Source organism: Psammomys obesus, unplaced genomic scaffold (assembly GCF_907164565.1).
Source record: "Psammomys obesus unplaced genomic scaffold, mPsaObe1.curated_primary_1811, whole genome shotgun sequence".
Classification (NCBI taxonomy): Eukaryota; Metazoa; Chordata; class Mammalia; order Rodentia; family Muridae; genus Psammomys; species Psammomys obesus.
In genome coordinates this window covers 25,710,557-25,726,719 of record NW_026596069.1, presented here as the reverse complement: position 1 = coordinate 25,726,719, position 16,163 = coordinate 25,710,557, and the positions used below count along the sequence as shown (strand labels likewise).

The window sequence follows — 16,163 nt, the reverse complement described above, 5'->3', positions numbered from 1 at the left end:
GCTGTTAGGGAGGGGCCAGAAGCTGATTGCTGGTGCAGTTCCCACACCTCTGTGCTATAGAGAGATGCTGTACCCAGCCTGCATCTCGCCGCAATGGCCCTTCCCCTGATGCCATCGGTATGCGTCCTTACCAAACCTGAGGTGGGAAAGCTGGAGGCCAGTAGCCTGCCAGGTGTCTATTTCTCTCAGCCCGGTGTCAGCTCCCCTTCTGCCTACCCCAGAAACCCAGCAATGTGCACTCAGCCCCCGCGGCCCCCAGCCTCACCCACTGTTACCTCTAGGAGCAGCCTCTCCCATTTGGGGGAGTGTGGGCTGAGAGCAGACACCTAACCTGTTTAACCTGTTTGACGTCATCTTTGCTCCACCCTCCTGTGCCCCAGGTTCCCCAGTGGAGCTAGCTAGCTCTTCCTGTTCTCTGCTTCCGTCCTCTCAGCTTCCATAGAGTAGCTTAACTTGTCAGAGCTGAGTCTCCTGGCCTCAACTTAACCCTCTGTCCCTTACCACAGTGAGAGAGGAGCTAGGAGCAGGTCTCTTAAGAGCTGAGAGTTGAGGCCATTTAACCAATAAGCAGACTTGTGATCTCTGTACCTGCAGACACCTTCACTCTCCATGCCGAGCTAAGATGGGGAATCAAACAGATGAGGATTATAATTTTGTCTTCAAGGGTAAGTTGGGGCTCTTGAAAAGGGAGAAATTCAGAGAGGATGGAAGAGAGGCTATTTCCAGAGGAGACAGTCTCTATTTAGTTTTTATCTCTTCCTTGGACACTCTTCCCCCTTAGGTTCAGTATTCCTTCTAGGAGAGAAAGGCTATGAGGGGTATAGGCGGGTCTGGTTACAGAAAGAAGTTCTGAAGTTGTATGTTGTGTAAAAAAATGCTGAGCATTCCTTCCTATTGCCAAATTAGGCTTCCCTGCCCAGTCTTTGATAGACACTCAAATCCCTGGGAATGTCAGCCAGTGAAACCCAAGAGGTGGAAGTCAGACTTCAGAAAGGACTTGCAGAGCAGAGGGAGAAGCAAGTCAATTTAAGAGGTGTGTCTTTCTGGGCAGGTGCATAGAGCAGAGGGGAAGGAGGGATGTGGTCCTTGTTGCTCTAGATAGTTGATACTTACACAGGACAGTGGCTCCGGAGCAGTCTAATGGATTCCCCAGGACTCCTGCGCTGCAGTCTGGGCAATGGCCTTTCACACCTACTACTTTGGACCCAGATATTAGGTGCTGGGCTCACCGGGCTGTCTCTGAAAGGGAGCATGCATCCTTCCTGCTTTTTGTTCTCAATTCCTAGTGTTTGGTCCCCTGTGGGTCTCTATCCCACCTCTTTAAAAGCAAGGTGGCCTCTCCTTTGCACCACACCCCACAGCCTCTCCCAACCTCAGCCACACCCTGGTTCAAGCTGGGGAGCCTGTGCCTCGGGCATTTTCCCAAGGAAGCTGGTGGGGCTGTGGCCCTGGTATAGTGACTCCCATTTGTTGAGCCCCTAGCAGGTGCCATTCTCAGAATCATCTTCACATCCTTGGTGTGGTCTGTCATCTTGAGCTGTCCCTTCGCCTCTTTGCCACTTACTTGTTGGCACAGCTGGGCTCCCGTGGCCACTATGGAGAAGCCTGGGATATTCTGTGCTGGTTATAGATCACCATATGTGAGGACAGGCAAGAGGAAGCAGGATTGGTACCTGCCATGAGAGCTCAGAGCTAGTTGTAGAACAGGCAACTTTGGGGTAGGAACATTGACCCCGGGGTACCACATGGTGCTGTCTAGGAGAGGCATGACATCCTATGTCCAGGAGGGCTCCTCTCACTCATGTAGGCACAGGCAGCCGTCACCGCCACTGCCGCTTGCAGTGGGGTCGGTTAAATCTTTCCTAGGTGATAGAAGTGGGCTGTACGTCTATGGGTAGCACAGTGACAGAGACATACTAGACAGGAGTCTTCCTTGCCTATAAAAATGGAAGTAGTGGCCAGGTGGTGGTGACAAACACCTGTCATCCCAGCACTCGGGAGGCAGAGGCAGGTGGCTCTGTGAGTTTGAGGCCAGCCTGGGATACAGAGCAAGTTCCAGGACAGCCAGGACTACACAGAGAAACCCTGCCTCAAAATAGGTAGATAGATAGATAGATAGATAGATAGATAGATAGATAGATGATAGATAAATAAAGGGGGCCCCAGGGCATTGTTGTGAGACTATAGAAAGGTTTTTGGGTGGTGCTGGACATGAAGGGTGCCCTCGTTAAATGTTAGCCACTGGCATCTCCATCTTACAGAGGAGGAAACTAAGGTACAGAGTTAAGTAACCTACCAAAAAGAGGTCACAACATGGGGCAGGGGGTTGGCTCAGTGGGTAAGAGCACTGTTGTTCTTGCAGAGGACTCAGATTCAATTCCCAGTACCCACATGGTGGTCGCAACCATCCATAACTCCAGTTCCGGGCGATCTGACACCCACCAGGCACGCATGCGGTACATAGACATACATACAAACACAACACTCATACATACAAAAGAAATAAATCTTAAACTAATTTAAAAGGCGCAGCAAAGCCAGTGGAACAGGTGCCTATGTGATTCTAAAACCTTGCCCCCCCCCCACACCTGAGGACAGGACTGGGGACAGATGAATGAGGATGTTTCTCCTAGCAAAGGAGAGGCGGAAACACTTGCGCGCACGTGCGCGTGCACACACACACACACACACACACACACTCTTACACCTTCCTCTCACGTACAGAAGTGTCACCTGCCAACCTTAGCCTCAGTCTCCCATGTGACACGTGACACGCCCAACCCCTTCTTCCTTGTCCTTCCAACTCACATACAGACATCAGCAACTTTCCCATGCTCCCTAGTCCAGAAATGTGTGCCCAGACCTCCCACGCCTTAGTCCTTATTCACATGCCTTGTCTCAGGAACCTTTCCACATGTTCTCTGTGCACAGCTCACAGCTGCTCCTGTCACCCTGTTACTGCGTTACCAGCCCCCTGGGGCTGACCCTGCTGCCTCAGCAGCCCCTGGCTTGACCACTCCTGGCCCTTCTGTCCCCCACTCCCAGAGACAGATGTCCTATGTGGTGTGGCCAGAAGAGACAACTCTCTTCCTGCTTTTCTGAGCTCAGTTGTCTCTCCAGTGGGCCAGACTCTCCAGCTCAGGTATGCTCAGAGCTGCGGTGCCCTGACTCAGCCCTCCTCTCTCCACTCCCTCAGTGGTGCTGATCGGCGAGTCAGGCGTGGGCAAGACCAATCTGTTGTCCCGGTTCACCCGCAATGAGTTCAGCCACGACAGCCGGACCACCATCGGGGTTGAGTTCTCCACCCGCACCGTAATGCTGGGCACCGCTGCTGTCAAGGCACAGATCTGGGACACGGCTGGCCTGGAGCGATACAGAGCCATCACCTCTGCGTGAGCCCAGGCCTAGGGGCGGGGAGTGGGGGTGTGAGGACCCTGGGAAACCAGGACTCTCCTATGGACTAGAGATGTGGGAGGATGGGAGGCAGGCTCCGCGGTGTGTTTCCTGCGGTGGAAATCATGAAGACAAAAGGGCTGTGATTGAGCAACAGGGACAGATAGGATGTAATGATCATTAACACAAGTCATGGCCCCACTTACTGGGCACTTCTCATGTGCCCAGGAAGATACAAAGCACTGTATACCTGACGTTCTGTGGAGCTCTTTAAGGAGTGAAATGCGATAACGCGAGCCCGCCTTGTTTAAGTTGGCGCGTGGACTGAGAGCGCCCCCTTACTTCAGCACAGTGCTCTACTCTTGGCAACACCTCTGAGAGCAAGTGCCGAGAGCGAGCTGGACATTCGGAGCAGTTTTGTACAACAGGCTAGCCTGAGCTCACAGGTACACCTGGAACTCTCTATGCAGTCCTGGCTGGTCTGGAACTTGTATGTAGACCAGGCTGGCCTGGAGCTCATGGAGATCTGCTGCCTCTGCCTCCTGAGTGCTGGGATTAAAGGCGTGCACCACTATTCCCAGTCACTGTTTTTTAAAATTGGATTGGTTGGTTGATGGATGGATGGACAGATTGTACTTGAGACTGAATTAATGGCTTCCCAAATACTAGGCATACCTCCAGCTTGGAGTATTCGGTTTATAAAGCCTCAGAAAATTAAGCCATCTGGCACCATATCCAAAGTGTCTCCTGATAGGTGTCAGGTGCAGCTGTCTGAAGTGTGGCCAATCATGTTTGTTGGGAGATAGAACTGGCAAGAGACAGAAAGCAGGAAGCAGGGGTTGTTATGTACACAATTGTTATAGCCACACCCATCTGCTGCTCTTAGTCTCTCCTCTCAGAAGCGTGGTCGATTTGTTAATAAGGTAGGAATAAACCAGGTACGGTGGTCTGTGCCTGTAACACCAGCTGAAGCAGGATTGCCTTGAGTTTGGGGTAAGCCTGGGCGCTACATATTGAACTCTTGTCTCAAAACAAAACAAGAAATATTTAGATGCCACAAAGTCTTAGGACAGCTTTTTGGATGGATGTGGTGGTGCATGCCTTTAATTCCAGTACTTGGGAGGCAGAGGCAGGCCGATTTCTGTGAGTTCAAGGCTAGCCTGGTCTACAAAGCAAGGTCCAGGGCAGCCAGTACACACAGAAAAACCCTATCTGTGTGTGTGTGTGTGTGTGTGTGTGTCGTCGGGGGAGCGAGGGCGGGGGGGGGGAGACAATCTTTTGAACTCAGAGGCTCCTGAAAGAGGCCAAATATCTGCAGGAATTCAGGCCAGGTACTGGCCCAAGGAGCTCACCCTGGAAAGATGCCAGCAGATGAGGATCTGTGTGAGAAAGACATCAAGGTGGAAGATCCACTCGGGCATTGCAGATGGGCAGGGCTGAACTCAGGCAGAGGACTGAAGAAGCAGAGTGCCTTTGAGGAACTGGTGGGGGTCTGGACAGGAGGTGAAGCTTCACCTCCTGAGACCAGCTCCCCTGCCGCACAGGGGCTGAGTGCCTTGCGGGGGCTGGGGTCCTTCCTGATTCCTGGCACACTAACACCAGGCTTGATGACTGAGCTCTGGGGCTGAGGCTGACAGCCCATCTGGTCTCTGCCCATCCCTCCCTTGAACCCCCATGCAGGTACTACCGTGGAGCAGTAGGGGCACTCTTGGTATTCGACCTCACCAAGCACCAGACCTATGCTGTCATGGAGCGCTGGCTGAAGGAGCTCTATGACCATGCTGAAGCCACTATTGTTGTCATGCTCGTGGGGAACAAAAGTGACCTCAGCCAGGCCCGGGAGGTGCCCACTGAGGAAGCCTGCATGTTTGCTGGTGAGAGCCCACTCCTACCCAGTCTGACTCCTCATCAATTGCTCATAGACTTAGGGCCCTGAGTAGTCTTCCCTTGTGTGGTTCTCTGCTTCCAGCCTCTTTGGGAACCCACAGGTCTCTCTCAACACCTTGCTGTGAGATTGTTTTCATTAGTTCACAGTTGATTTTAGGACTCACCTGGATGAGGTGGCACACAGCTCTAATTACAGCTCTCGGGACAGCAGAGGCAGGCAGACCTCTGTGAGTTTGAGGCCAGCCTGGTCTATAAGGTCGGCCAAGGCTACACAGAGAAACCCTGTCTCAAAACAAAATAAAACAAACAAAAAAAGACAGTCCCACTTTGAAAATCTGAGGCCCTTGTGGTCTCCTGGTGGCCATTTCCCCAGAGTCCGGGTTTAGCAGTAAGCAGTTTGTCAGTTGTGTGGTTTATGTGACAGCCTCCAGCCTCCTCTTCCTCAGTTACTAGATGCAGGCCATGGAGCAAGTTCCTTCTTCATTCTCTCTGTATTTCTAGGTTTTCCTTTCCTAAATGAACCTACCTCAAAGATTGTATAAGGGATTAAATAAACTATTATCTCCCAAAGGTTTGGGGTATAGAAAAGAGACATAGAAAGCATGAAATAAATGTTATTTCTGCTGCTGTAGACCCACAGCTAATGTGCACTTCTCTTCCTGGCAGAAAACAATGGTCTGCTCTTCCTGGAAACCTCAGCCCTGGACTCCACCAATGTTGAGCTGGCCTTTGAGACTGTACTTAAAGGTGAGAGCCTGCCCACTGGGCACTCCATTTTGGGTGGGTATCCTGTCCTAGCCCTCGGCCCCCTGTAGGCCTCCAGCCTCCTCAGAGCCACCGGTCCCATGTCTCATCCCTCACTTATTCTAGAATTTAAGGGAAAGAAGAACCAGAAGGGTCATGTTTTATGGGGCTGAGTCTGGGTTCTGTGTTTACCCAGGAAGATGGACAAGACCAGGTGTCAAAATAATTTTGTTCTAGCAAAAACTCTTTCCGGAGTGGCCACCTGTGCTCAGAAGTGGCATGGAAAGTGTAACGTTAGGGGATGTTAAACTTCTGGCCTGATTACTGCCCTCTGTTCTTAGAGATTTTTGCAAAGGTGTCCAAGCAGAGGCAGAACAGCACCCGGACCAGTGCTGTCACCCTGGGCGATGCCCAAGCAGGACAGGAGTCTGGTGCTGGGAAGAGGGCCTGCTGCATCAACCTCTGACTTCAGCCATGGTCAGGCCTGAGCTCCTGCCTTCAGCCTCCGGATACCCCCACCACCCCTTATGCAGGACTTCTCCCTACTCCAGTCCCTCTTCACAAGCACCCAGGGTCGTCCTGCCATACTGCATGTCTCCATCATCTGTGCATGCCCTTCACAGGCTAGGGCCCTCAAATAAAGCTGTTTTGTATCATGCATGGCAATCCTGCTGCCTTCCATCTGTTCCTTGTCGGATTGTCTGTGCTGCCCTTCCAACTTTGACTCCTCCTCTGAGTTGCTGATCCCTTTCTCCACCCCTTTCTGTTATCCCCACCATATATATCCACTGTCCCTCAGGGCCTGCTTCTAGAGTTCTGCAGTCTGGGGACAATGCCAAGGGGGCAGGAGTTGCCTATCTTTTCCCTCTGCCAACCCCTAGGGCAGGTGGGGGATGGAAGACTGTGTGAAGGGGAGGGATATTTGGAAGGCAAAACAAAAGAAACCATCCTCCAGCACCATCTGGTACCCAAAGCCCTGGTGCCAAGAACTGAGGTCACTCCAACGCCAGGGGCAAGAGGAGGTGGCTGGGGAAGATTCTATTGAGCAGGGCCAGCCTGAATGTGTACCGAGGGGGAGTTCCTAAGACTGGGAGGTGAGCATCTCACCCCTTACCTGTCCCTAAACAGGGAGGAACCAAAACTGGTAGAATAGGGGGAAGATTTTTTGTCTCTCAAAAATCTTCCAAGGAGCCAAGAGATGGCTGTCCCAGCAAAGAATGACAGCAGGGAACCCTGGAGATACCCATGTCCCACACCACGGTAGCCCACCCTCCCACTGAGATTGCTACCCAAGCTCCACCTCGCACACAGTGAAAGACAGAGCCTTAAGTAATAATACTTTTAATAAAATTAACTTCTCAATAGCACATTTAATACATTAACCCTCCCCCTTCTTGGTTTCTTTGCATTGTGTGCAACATCATTTTGACTTGATTATTCATGGGTCTATTTTCTTTCCCACCTCTATTTTGCATTTGAAACCTTCCTTGGTGATTTGTACCGTCACGAGATGCCTCAAATTAAGTCTGACCACAATCCTACTCTACTTTCTACAGCGGAGAGACCTTCTCTGCCCCAGGGCTGTCTCCACCAGCCACCTGACCCCTCAAGCACTCACCCTCAGGTAGAAAGGGGAATTTCTCCCCATCCCAGATGTTACCATCTCAAACTATCTGAGGATCCTTAGGGCGAAAAGGGCAGGGGAACTTCTAGTCTCTAGATGGGGTGAGAAGAGTACACTGGGGAGAGGGAGATTGTGTTTGGGCCCTAGGGTCATAAGTGGCATGTCAATCATTGCTATACTGCTTGCTCAAACTAAAGCCAAGCGGCCTCTCCCCATTCTGATGCTTGCCAGCTGGGGCCGATGGACAGCAAGTGCTTAAAAAATGCCTATTTCTCACATGCAAAAGCCAGGCTCCCAGTTTTCTGTGGGGAAGGTGATGTGATGTGGCCCTGTGGGTGATCCCTATCTGAACACAGAGGGGAGCTGGGACACAAGGGTTGCCCTGGAGCCACCCCAGTTCCCTGCACTTTTAAGGGGGAGGGGAGACTCTCCCAGGCCCGTAAGGACAATACCTGCACTCTACTTCCTGAGTAGGAAGTCTTTCTTGGGATGTTTAACTTTAAGCCAGGAGTGGTGGTGCATGGCTTGTAGTCCCAACAATTGGAGGCAGCAAGAAGATGGCTGTTAGTTTAAGGCCAGACTAAGCTAGAGACCCTGTGTCAAAAGATAAAACAAACAAACAAAAACCCCTCTACAGACGTGAAGGGAAAGGGCACTAGAGATTGCACTAGCGCCACTCCCACGGCCACATGGGTGCTGGGAAGTCTGAGGTGACAAGCATTTCCAGGCTTATTTGTGGACTAACTACACCTGGCTCTGGAACCAACCTGCAGCAAGGTGGGCTAAGGTGATGTCAGGAACTTCCTCAGGGTGGCCTGGGAGAAGCTGCCGTGGGAGGGCTGGAGATTAGGAAAAAGGGCTTCCCAACAGATGGCCAGGCTCTCAGCCCAGCCTCACCTCACTTCAGATGACCAGCGTACACCCTGGCAAAGACCCCGGGACAGAGCCTCTCATGTACTTGTCCCACACTTAAAAACCTAAGGATTCTCAGAATCAACCCCAGCAGACTGGAAGCTCCCAATCTTAGCTAGCAGCCTGCTGCTGCCCTATCCCCAGGGGTAGGGCCGCTCAGCTGCTGGCCTCTATTCTTTTCTTTTTTCCCATACTTTTATACATTCTACTGGGCTCAGGGGCCCACAACGCTACTAAACTTTAAGCTATCTGAGTATCGTCTACTAAGTAACTAGTAATTCTTTTTCTTTCTCTAGGATTATATGAAATAAATTTGAATTATTTTGTAGTATTCTCTTCTTTTAAACCCCTCAGTTTTTCTTTCTCTTCTCATTTTTTTCCTTTTGGTTAAAAAAAAAAAAAATCTATTACTCTTAAGTCTCACACCTCTGAGGGTTTCCATAGGCCTGCTAGGCCTCAGTTCTGGTTTTCCCCTCCTTACTGCCCCTGGCACAGGGTAGGGGATGGAGGGGACACCCCAGGACCCTCAGTTCTTAGTCTCAAAGCTTCTTCCTTTCTGGTTAATCCCTTCCTTTGTTTGGCTCTGCCGGCTCCCCTGAGGGGGAGGAGGAGGGGAGCCCACGGAGCGAAATCCAATCTCCTGGTGAGGGCCCCAGAAGGGACCAACTCTATCTCTCCACCATCCATCCCAGGATGCTCCCCCAAGAAAAGCAAATGACATTCCTCCCCCAAAAAAAGTGGGGAGGAAAAAAGAACATAAACCCGAACATATATTAAAAACTTTTTTAAGATTTAACTCTGAATACAAATGTATTTTTCTTCTCTCCCTACATATATTCTAAACCTTCTAAAGTTTTTTTTAAGGATCACTTTATCATAAAATAAAATATCCTTTTCATATAATAAATTACCTAATAAAAAGTCTTTTTTCATATTAGCCCAGGTTCTTTGCTACATTTATACGGTAATAAATGCCTTTATTAAAATAGAATATTAAATTATAAAGAACTGCTTTTTTGCTTTTTTTTTTTTTTTTTTCTATTTTTTTTTCCTCTCCTGTTGGTCGCCCATCTCACTCCCTCATTGCTTTCTGTTTTGATGCTCGCTCACTTTGCATTTTGCGCTTGTTTCTAGGAAAGGCTCGCTCAACAAGGGCGGGGTTGGATCTGTGGAGCCCCTAGTGTAACAGTCTTTTGCCTTTGTGGTTAAGGAGTGGAGAGGGGGAGGGGATGGACAGACAGACTTCCCTTCTTCCCACCCCCCTCCCAGCCCCTGCCCCTGGGCAGCCCAGGCGCCCATTTGGTTTGGTTTCTATTGTACAGACATCTCAAGATGGCTCACGTTGGTGGAAGGGAGGGAAGCTGCCACAGGCCAGTTTTCTGGGCTGTGACCTCCTTCCTCTCCCCTCCCAAGCTGGTGGTCTGGAGGGGAAGGCTGAGGAGAGGCAAGTTAATTCACAACAGGCAAAAGAGAGAGGAGACCTCCCTCTATGCCCTCATCCCATGTCCTTTCTCCTTCCAGGAAGAATGGGACTGCTGAGCTAGAGGAGCTCAGAGCAGTCCCACCTGACTATATACAAGCATCTCCTGGGCCTCCCCATCACCCATCCCCTCCTGGCCCGGCCAGCGGAACCAGGAGGGTTAGGAGGCTGTCGACAGACACAAAGGAGCAATAGGAGCAGCAAAAGGGTGCCAGACCTATCACAATACCTGATTCTTGTAACAGGCTTCACTGCACCCCAGTCCTGCTTTGCCCTGGCCTGGCCCCTCACCAAAGATCTGGCTTTTCTCCTCAGCCAGTGGGTAAGACAGAGACTTCATGATTTGTGGCTAATAAGGATTCAGTAATGGTTCAGCTAGGTGCAGAGAGGTCAGGGGTAGGCCACTGCAGGTGGGGGGGGAGGGGAGCCCTTCAAGCCACAGCTCTCCTGCCCCAGGACTTTTCCTACTTCCTGCTTTCCCTTTGGGCAGAAGACCCAGGATAAGAACTGCTCCTTAAGTATAATGCCCACAGATGATAGAGGTGGGGTTTTAACCCTTTAGGTACCCCACTATTAGTTTCCCCTCTCAAATTGTCACTGAGTCTAGGGCTACATTCCATCCAGAATTGGAACTGATTCTTTGGAGGCATGGGGGGGGGGGGGAGAGGAGGATAGGACTACAAAGAGGAACTGCGGGGCTACCAAAATGTTCTCCAGGCTTCTCTCCAGGAGGATGGTGTCCCCAAAGCTGGGCTAAAAGGGGCAGGAAGGATGGGGGAAGAAAGGCAGAGGAAGAGGGGACTGAAAGTGACAGCCAAGGAATGGGGAGGAGCAAAGAAATAGGAAAAAAAGCGAAGGGCAAATCCAGAGGAAGTTGGGAAAAAAAGCCAAGCAAAAAGCTGAGGGAAAAGAGAAGCCCCTGCTTCCGGATCTCTCTAGCCCAGCTTTGTGAGACAGGTGAGTTGTGAGCCCTTTACTGATTGACATCCTCCTCCACCCCAGATCTACCCAGATCATCTCCCACATATACTGCTGGGAACCCAGGATAAGAGCGGGGAAGGGGTAAAGGGTCACGTCAGGAGGTGGGAGGTCAGGACCAGAGGCTGGGGATCACTAAGAGCACCTCTAGTTAGTTACACAGGGCAGTTCTTCCTCTCCTGTTCTCTCACCCTCCACAGGAAGGGGCGAAATGACACACAGATGGGGAGAAGGGAAAGGTCAGAATGTCCTGGTGGCCACTTCAGGCTAAACAAAATCTTCTCTTAGCTGCTTCCAGATTTAAGGGTGTGTTGAGGTATCAGAGTTGTAACTCTAGTAAAACTTATGGTCTGGCCCCCTCCTAAAGGGTAACCAGAGGCTCTGAAAGTGGCCCCGCCCCCAGCCACTCCCGCCTCAGATTCCCCACCCCAGCGAGGGAATATTTCCAAGCACCTTGCCCTGTAGTCACTGATTTTTCCAAAAGGCCCTACAGGTCCAGAGTAGCACCCTGGTGTGGTGGGGGGGGGGGGGGGGGGAGGGAAGCGGGCCTAGGAGCCCAGGGACGGGGAGCTTAGGAAAATATTCGGATGGCTTGCGTGGCGGTGATGTGGCAGACAGGACACTCTGGGTCCGTCCTCTCACAGATTCGTACTGCACACTCCATGCAGAAAAGGTTGTGTCCACAGGGCACCAGGGCTGCTGTCACTTCGCTCTCAAAGCACACCATGCAGTCCCGCCCGCCGCCGGGGCTCCGCAGCCCGCCCGCCCCCAGTTTAGAGAAGCCTTGCAGTGGCTCTCCGGGCGGCCGCCGAGGGAGCCCGGCCAGCTGCTCCGGGCCCGCAGAGGTGGCAGGAGAGCGGTGAGCGCCCGGCGGGCCTGTGCGTGCCTTGGCTGAAGAAGTGGAGGAGGAGGAGGCGGAGAAGAGCACCGAGGTGGGCGTGGCGTTCTCCTGGCCCGCCCACAGAGGGGGGCTCGTCTCTGCCACGCCGTAGTACACGTCCTGCTTGCCCACGCCGTAGCCCGGAAACAGATACCCTCCGTAGCCAAAGTCCCCGCCCTGCTCGCCTAGGCGCGGGGCCTCGAAGGCCGAGTCCACGCCGCACTCGCCGATGCAGCCCAGGCTGTTCTGCCGGAAGGTGGAGAGAGGCTTGCAGCCGGGTGCATGCACCCGCCAGGCGTCTGAGTAGCGACTGTCCAGGGCAGCATCGGGGCTGCCAGCCAAGAAGTCGCCGTCACTGTTGTACTCGAGGATCTTGCCGGTGCGCACCGCGATGTGCGTCTCGATCTCCTCCCGTGCACGTTCCACGTTGCCGGGGGCACCGGTGATCTCAAATACCGGGTCCCGGTCCCGGCTGGGGGTGATGATGTATGTGTTGGTCTGCTGCTGGATGCGTTTGATGGTTGCGCCCTTGGGGCCCACCACCAGTCCCACCACGCGGTAGGGCACTCTCACACGGATGGTCACCTGCCCCGGCAGAGCAGGGGCTACGCCAAAGGCGGCACCAGACTTGTTGCGTGAGGCTCTTATCATGGAGAAGTGTTCGGCTGCTGAGATGATTTCCCGCCGGGCTGTGGCCACATCTTCCCGCCTCCCGGTCACCATGAACACAGGCTCCTCACCTCGCACAGGTGTCTTGATGTAGGTGTTGGTCTTGGCCCTCAGAGCCTTAATCTTGCAGCCTGGACAGAATGGGAAAGAAATTCACAAAACTGAGAGGTTTGTATTGGGACCTGCCTCAGGATGCCAGCCAGCCTCCCAGGAACCCTCAGTCGGCCCAGTGACACCCTCATGACCACACACAGAGCCCAAATCGATCAACGCACTACCTTCCCTTGTGTTCCATTCGGGACCTTCCGAATGCACTCCTCCAACACTACCTCCTTCAGAGCCTTTGAGAAAAGCGGCAGGTAACCCAAAAACTCTTCACAAACCCTTCCCTAAGCATCTGCAATTTGTTTCCTCCATCTCGCCAATCTCTCTCTCAGTCATCACTCCTGATCGTTTTATTCAAAACTCTAATGCACTCATTAACCCACAGTCTACTCGTGATCTCCATTCATTAAGAGTCTGTCCTTGGGCTGGAGAGATGTCTCAGAGGTTAAGAACACTCGCTGTCTTCCAAAGGTCCTGAGTTCAATTCCCAGCAACCACATGGTAGCTCACAACCGTCTATAGTAAGATCTGGTGTGCAGGCAGAATGCAGTATAAATAATAAATAAATCTTAAAAAAAAAAAAAAAGTCTGCCCTATAGCTCACCCAGGGACATTGGCCACCGTGTGCTGTGCCCTCCCTGTGCCTTCTGCCCACAATCTCTTCGGCTCTCCACAGCATGAAGAGTTTGCTGCACCTGGTTCAGTGTGGGTCTTGGGAGGAATGACAGGATGGGGGTTGGGGGTCAAGGAGTCAGAATTTCAAGAGAGATAAAAGTAGAAAGATATGGCATTCACAGGACCTAACTCCTGTACTCTTGTACTTCCTGAGAAGGCAAGAGCTGAACATTTCTAGACCCATGCTCCTGCTTTGAAGGACTATCAGGTTAGAGCTGGGAGGCTGGGGAAAGGCAGGAAAAGAAAGAAAAGTGAGACAAAGAGAGGGGGCGGGGGAATAGAAATGCCTGCCCTCAGGCTGCAGACCTCAGGGGCTGGGGGCCCTGCTTCACAGTCTGTGTTCTACCTCAGATAGGAGTGTGAATCCATGTGCATAGGGTCCTAACGAAAAGGATGCCCTCCAAGCAGTATTGTGGAGTGAGCAGAACACCCCTCCACGAGTCCATGGGCCCTCCACTATCTCAGTCTTCCCCAGCACACTCACTGTACATTAATACAAACCTACACCTTTGCCCCATTCTTATAGATGAAATCCCTGAGCTCCCCAGGCATACCTCCTGGCTGTGTGCCCTTCCTCATCTCCCATCCAAAGCCAAGTGCTCACTATTCAGACTCTGCCCCAACCCTCAAATGCAGGCCTCTGGGTGAGCTTGCTTTTTTTCTCCTCCTTCTTCCAAGCCAAAAGTGTCTTTTTTAATCCTAATGGATTGGTGGGACAGGGTGGAATAAGGATTTTTCTTTAACACATATTAGGCAAGAAAATTTGACCCTCCCCTTCTTTTCAGACCTGTTGGCCATTAAGAAGTCCTACTTGTAGTCAAGCCCACATCTTTGCTGCTTTAATATCAGCGGCTGATGGCTTTATTTCTGAGGCTTAGAATACTGAAGCTCAGTACTCCCTGTCACCTCTACTTACATGCCATCTGATAGGCACTTAGGCTCTGGCTCTTAAGTTTTGGATCCACAAACTTCAGTGGGAGCTAAGTATCTTTGAAGGCAGGGGAGTTTGGGAGGACTAGCCCTGGCAGAACACCAAAGAGAAAAGCCTGAGGCTGGGCAGCACAGAAACCCTCAGACTCATCATCTGGGGTTCTGCCACCCTGAAAAAGCATTTCTGGAAGGGGAGGCCAGAGTCAGAGAAACACTGAAACTGCAGCAGCAGGAAGGAGGTGACTGGACTTCCATATACTTACAGAATGGGGAAGGGAGGACCTATGTTCTCTGAATAGGACAAATTCTACTTGCTAAGGAGGCAGAAAAGTAAAGGACCCCATTAAATTCTGGTGCCTTCCAAAACCTCACCCAAGTAAAGATATTAATAACCCCACCCAGTTCCAGGCTCTGGATCCCCAGTGTCTCACAAGAAGGGGAAATCCAACTTTCTAAACCAGAAGGCCCAAGAGATTGAGGGAGGGGGCGCTGTGCAGGGGAGTGGCAAGCTCCCCTCCTCCACTCAGCTCCCCCTTCCAAATCCTCCAGCCCCAATACCAGGGTGGATGAAGTGGGAGAAGGGGTAGGGGCCCCAGCCTGCCTCCCATCCACTACTAGGAACCAGCTTCCTCCTTTACTCCCGCGGAATGCAGCCCCTCCATTGTTCCCCACTGTGGGGCAGCTCCTCCCCCACTCCATCCCCCAGCCCAGCCCCTTTGCAATATCCAAATCCCATCTTCCCCCCCACCCCCCGAGAAACTGGGAGGGAAAGGGTCCCCAAGATCCAGGCTGCTCAATTTGGGTACTTCCCAGCACTCCTCCCTATCCAGGGATGCTGGGCTGAGAGGGTGTGGTAACATACTCCATTGGTTTAATCCAACACCCCTCCCAGCTCACCCAGACATGCACCCACCACCAAATTTCCAGGAGGTTTCTCTCCCCCTTCACCGACGTGCTCTTTCTGCCCTGCCCCACGAGTTCACTCAGAGACCCCTCTCTAGACTCCTGGTACCAGGCTGTAGCCAGCCCAGAACAAAAGCAAGACGGAGGAGAGGCCCACCACAGGGCTGCTACCTCCTCAGAGATATCCCTCCCCAAACACAAGGACCCTCCAACTTCGGTGTAAGCGACCACAGGACCCCTCTGTGCTAAGGGCTCCCTCATCACCTCTCCCCAGATTGGGACCCTCCCCTGGGCCACACCCCCTTTCATTCCTACACTCAGCCCAACAAAGAGACAGATCCTCAGTCGGGCTTCATGGACCGGGAGTCCCCAACTCCAACGGCAGAAGGTCCCAGGAGTGCCCCCTCCCTAGTCTCCAAGCAGATATCAGAGTAGGGGCTTCCAAGTAATTGCACATTCCGACAGTCCCGACACCCCATCCACACAGACCCCGGGATTGAGAGGCAGCTCCCCCTCCCCTTTCTTCTCTTAGTTCCAGGATATTTCTTTGTCTACGGGCGGAGCCCCACGGGAGGAAGGGTCCGAGAGCAGTCCCGACTAGGGGTAGCAGGGAACTTTGTGGCACTTGGAATCTGGGCAGGGGGCGGGGCCCCCTTTGTCGGGAAGGGACAGAGCCAGAGGCGGGCAAAGAGGGAAGCGATGAACTTTCCGCGCCGGGGACCGCAAGCCCCCACTCCAACCCTCGCAGTGTCCGGACGCCCACTTACCTTGCCTGCCCACGATCTCGGCCACGTGCTCGGAGGTGGGCACGGGGACGCACTCCGTGGTGTTGCTGCTGCCCTTCAGGCGCAGCTCGGCCTCTTTGTAGAGCGCGCAGAGCTTGGCGTCGTTCGCCCCTTTGGGGGCGGTGGGGGGCTGGGGCGTCTGTGCCGCGGGGGCCGCGCTCGGGGCGGCCGGGGCCGCCGCGGGCGGCGGCGGCGGGG

General features: G+C 52.7%; 2 protein-coding genes across 2 annotated transcripts in view; one reads left to right on the top strand and one right to left on the bottom strand.

The window, feature by feature from the left end:
• The first annotated feature begins 414 nt into the window (after positions 1-414).
• On the top strand, positions 415-6,690 carry Rab25 (RAB25, member RAS oncogene family). The gene is made up of 5 exons (XM_055625300.1): positions 415-665; positions 3,197-3,392; positions 5,074-5,267; positions 5,947-6,027; positions 6,366-6,690. The coding sequence occupies exons 1-5, from the start codon at positions 623-625 to the stop codon at positions 6,488-6,490; spliced, it is 639 nt and encodes a 212-aa protein (XP_055481275.1). The 5' UTR covers positions 415-622; the 3' UTR covers positions 6,491-6,690.
• Positions 6,691-11,589: 4,899 nt separating this feature from the next.
• The window catches only part of Mex3a (mex-3 RNA binding family member A), a 5,226-nt gene continuing 652 nt past the window's right edge, over positions 11,590-16,163 (bottom strand). Inside the window, exons 2-3 of the mRNA XM_055625763.1 lie at positions 15,948-16,163; positions 11,590-12,698 (exon numbers count right to left, since the gene is read on the bottom strand). Coding sequence (XP_055481738.1) covers positions 11,590-12,698; positions 15,948-16,163 — 1,325 coding nt within the window. The remainder of the gene's footprint in view (positions 12,699-15,947) is intronic.

Coding starts and splice junctions, on each gene's coding strand:
- Rab25 (XM_055625300.1), top strand. CDS start 623: ATGGGGAATCAAACAGATGAGGATTATAATTTTGTCTTCAAGG. Junction 666..3,196: donor TTATAATTTTGTCTTCAAGG/GTAAGTTGGGGC, acceptor CCACTCCCTCAG/TGGTGCTGATCGGCGAGTCA. Junction 6,028..6,365: donor CTTTGAGACTGTACTTAAAG/GTGAGAGCCTGC, acceptor CTCTGTTCTTAG/AGATTTTTGCAAAGGTGTCC.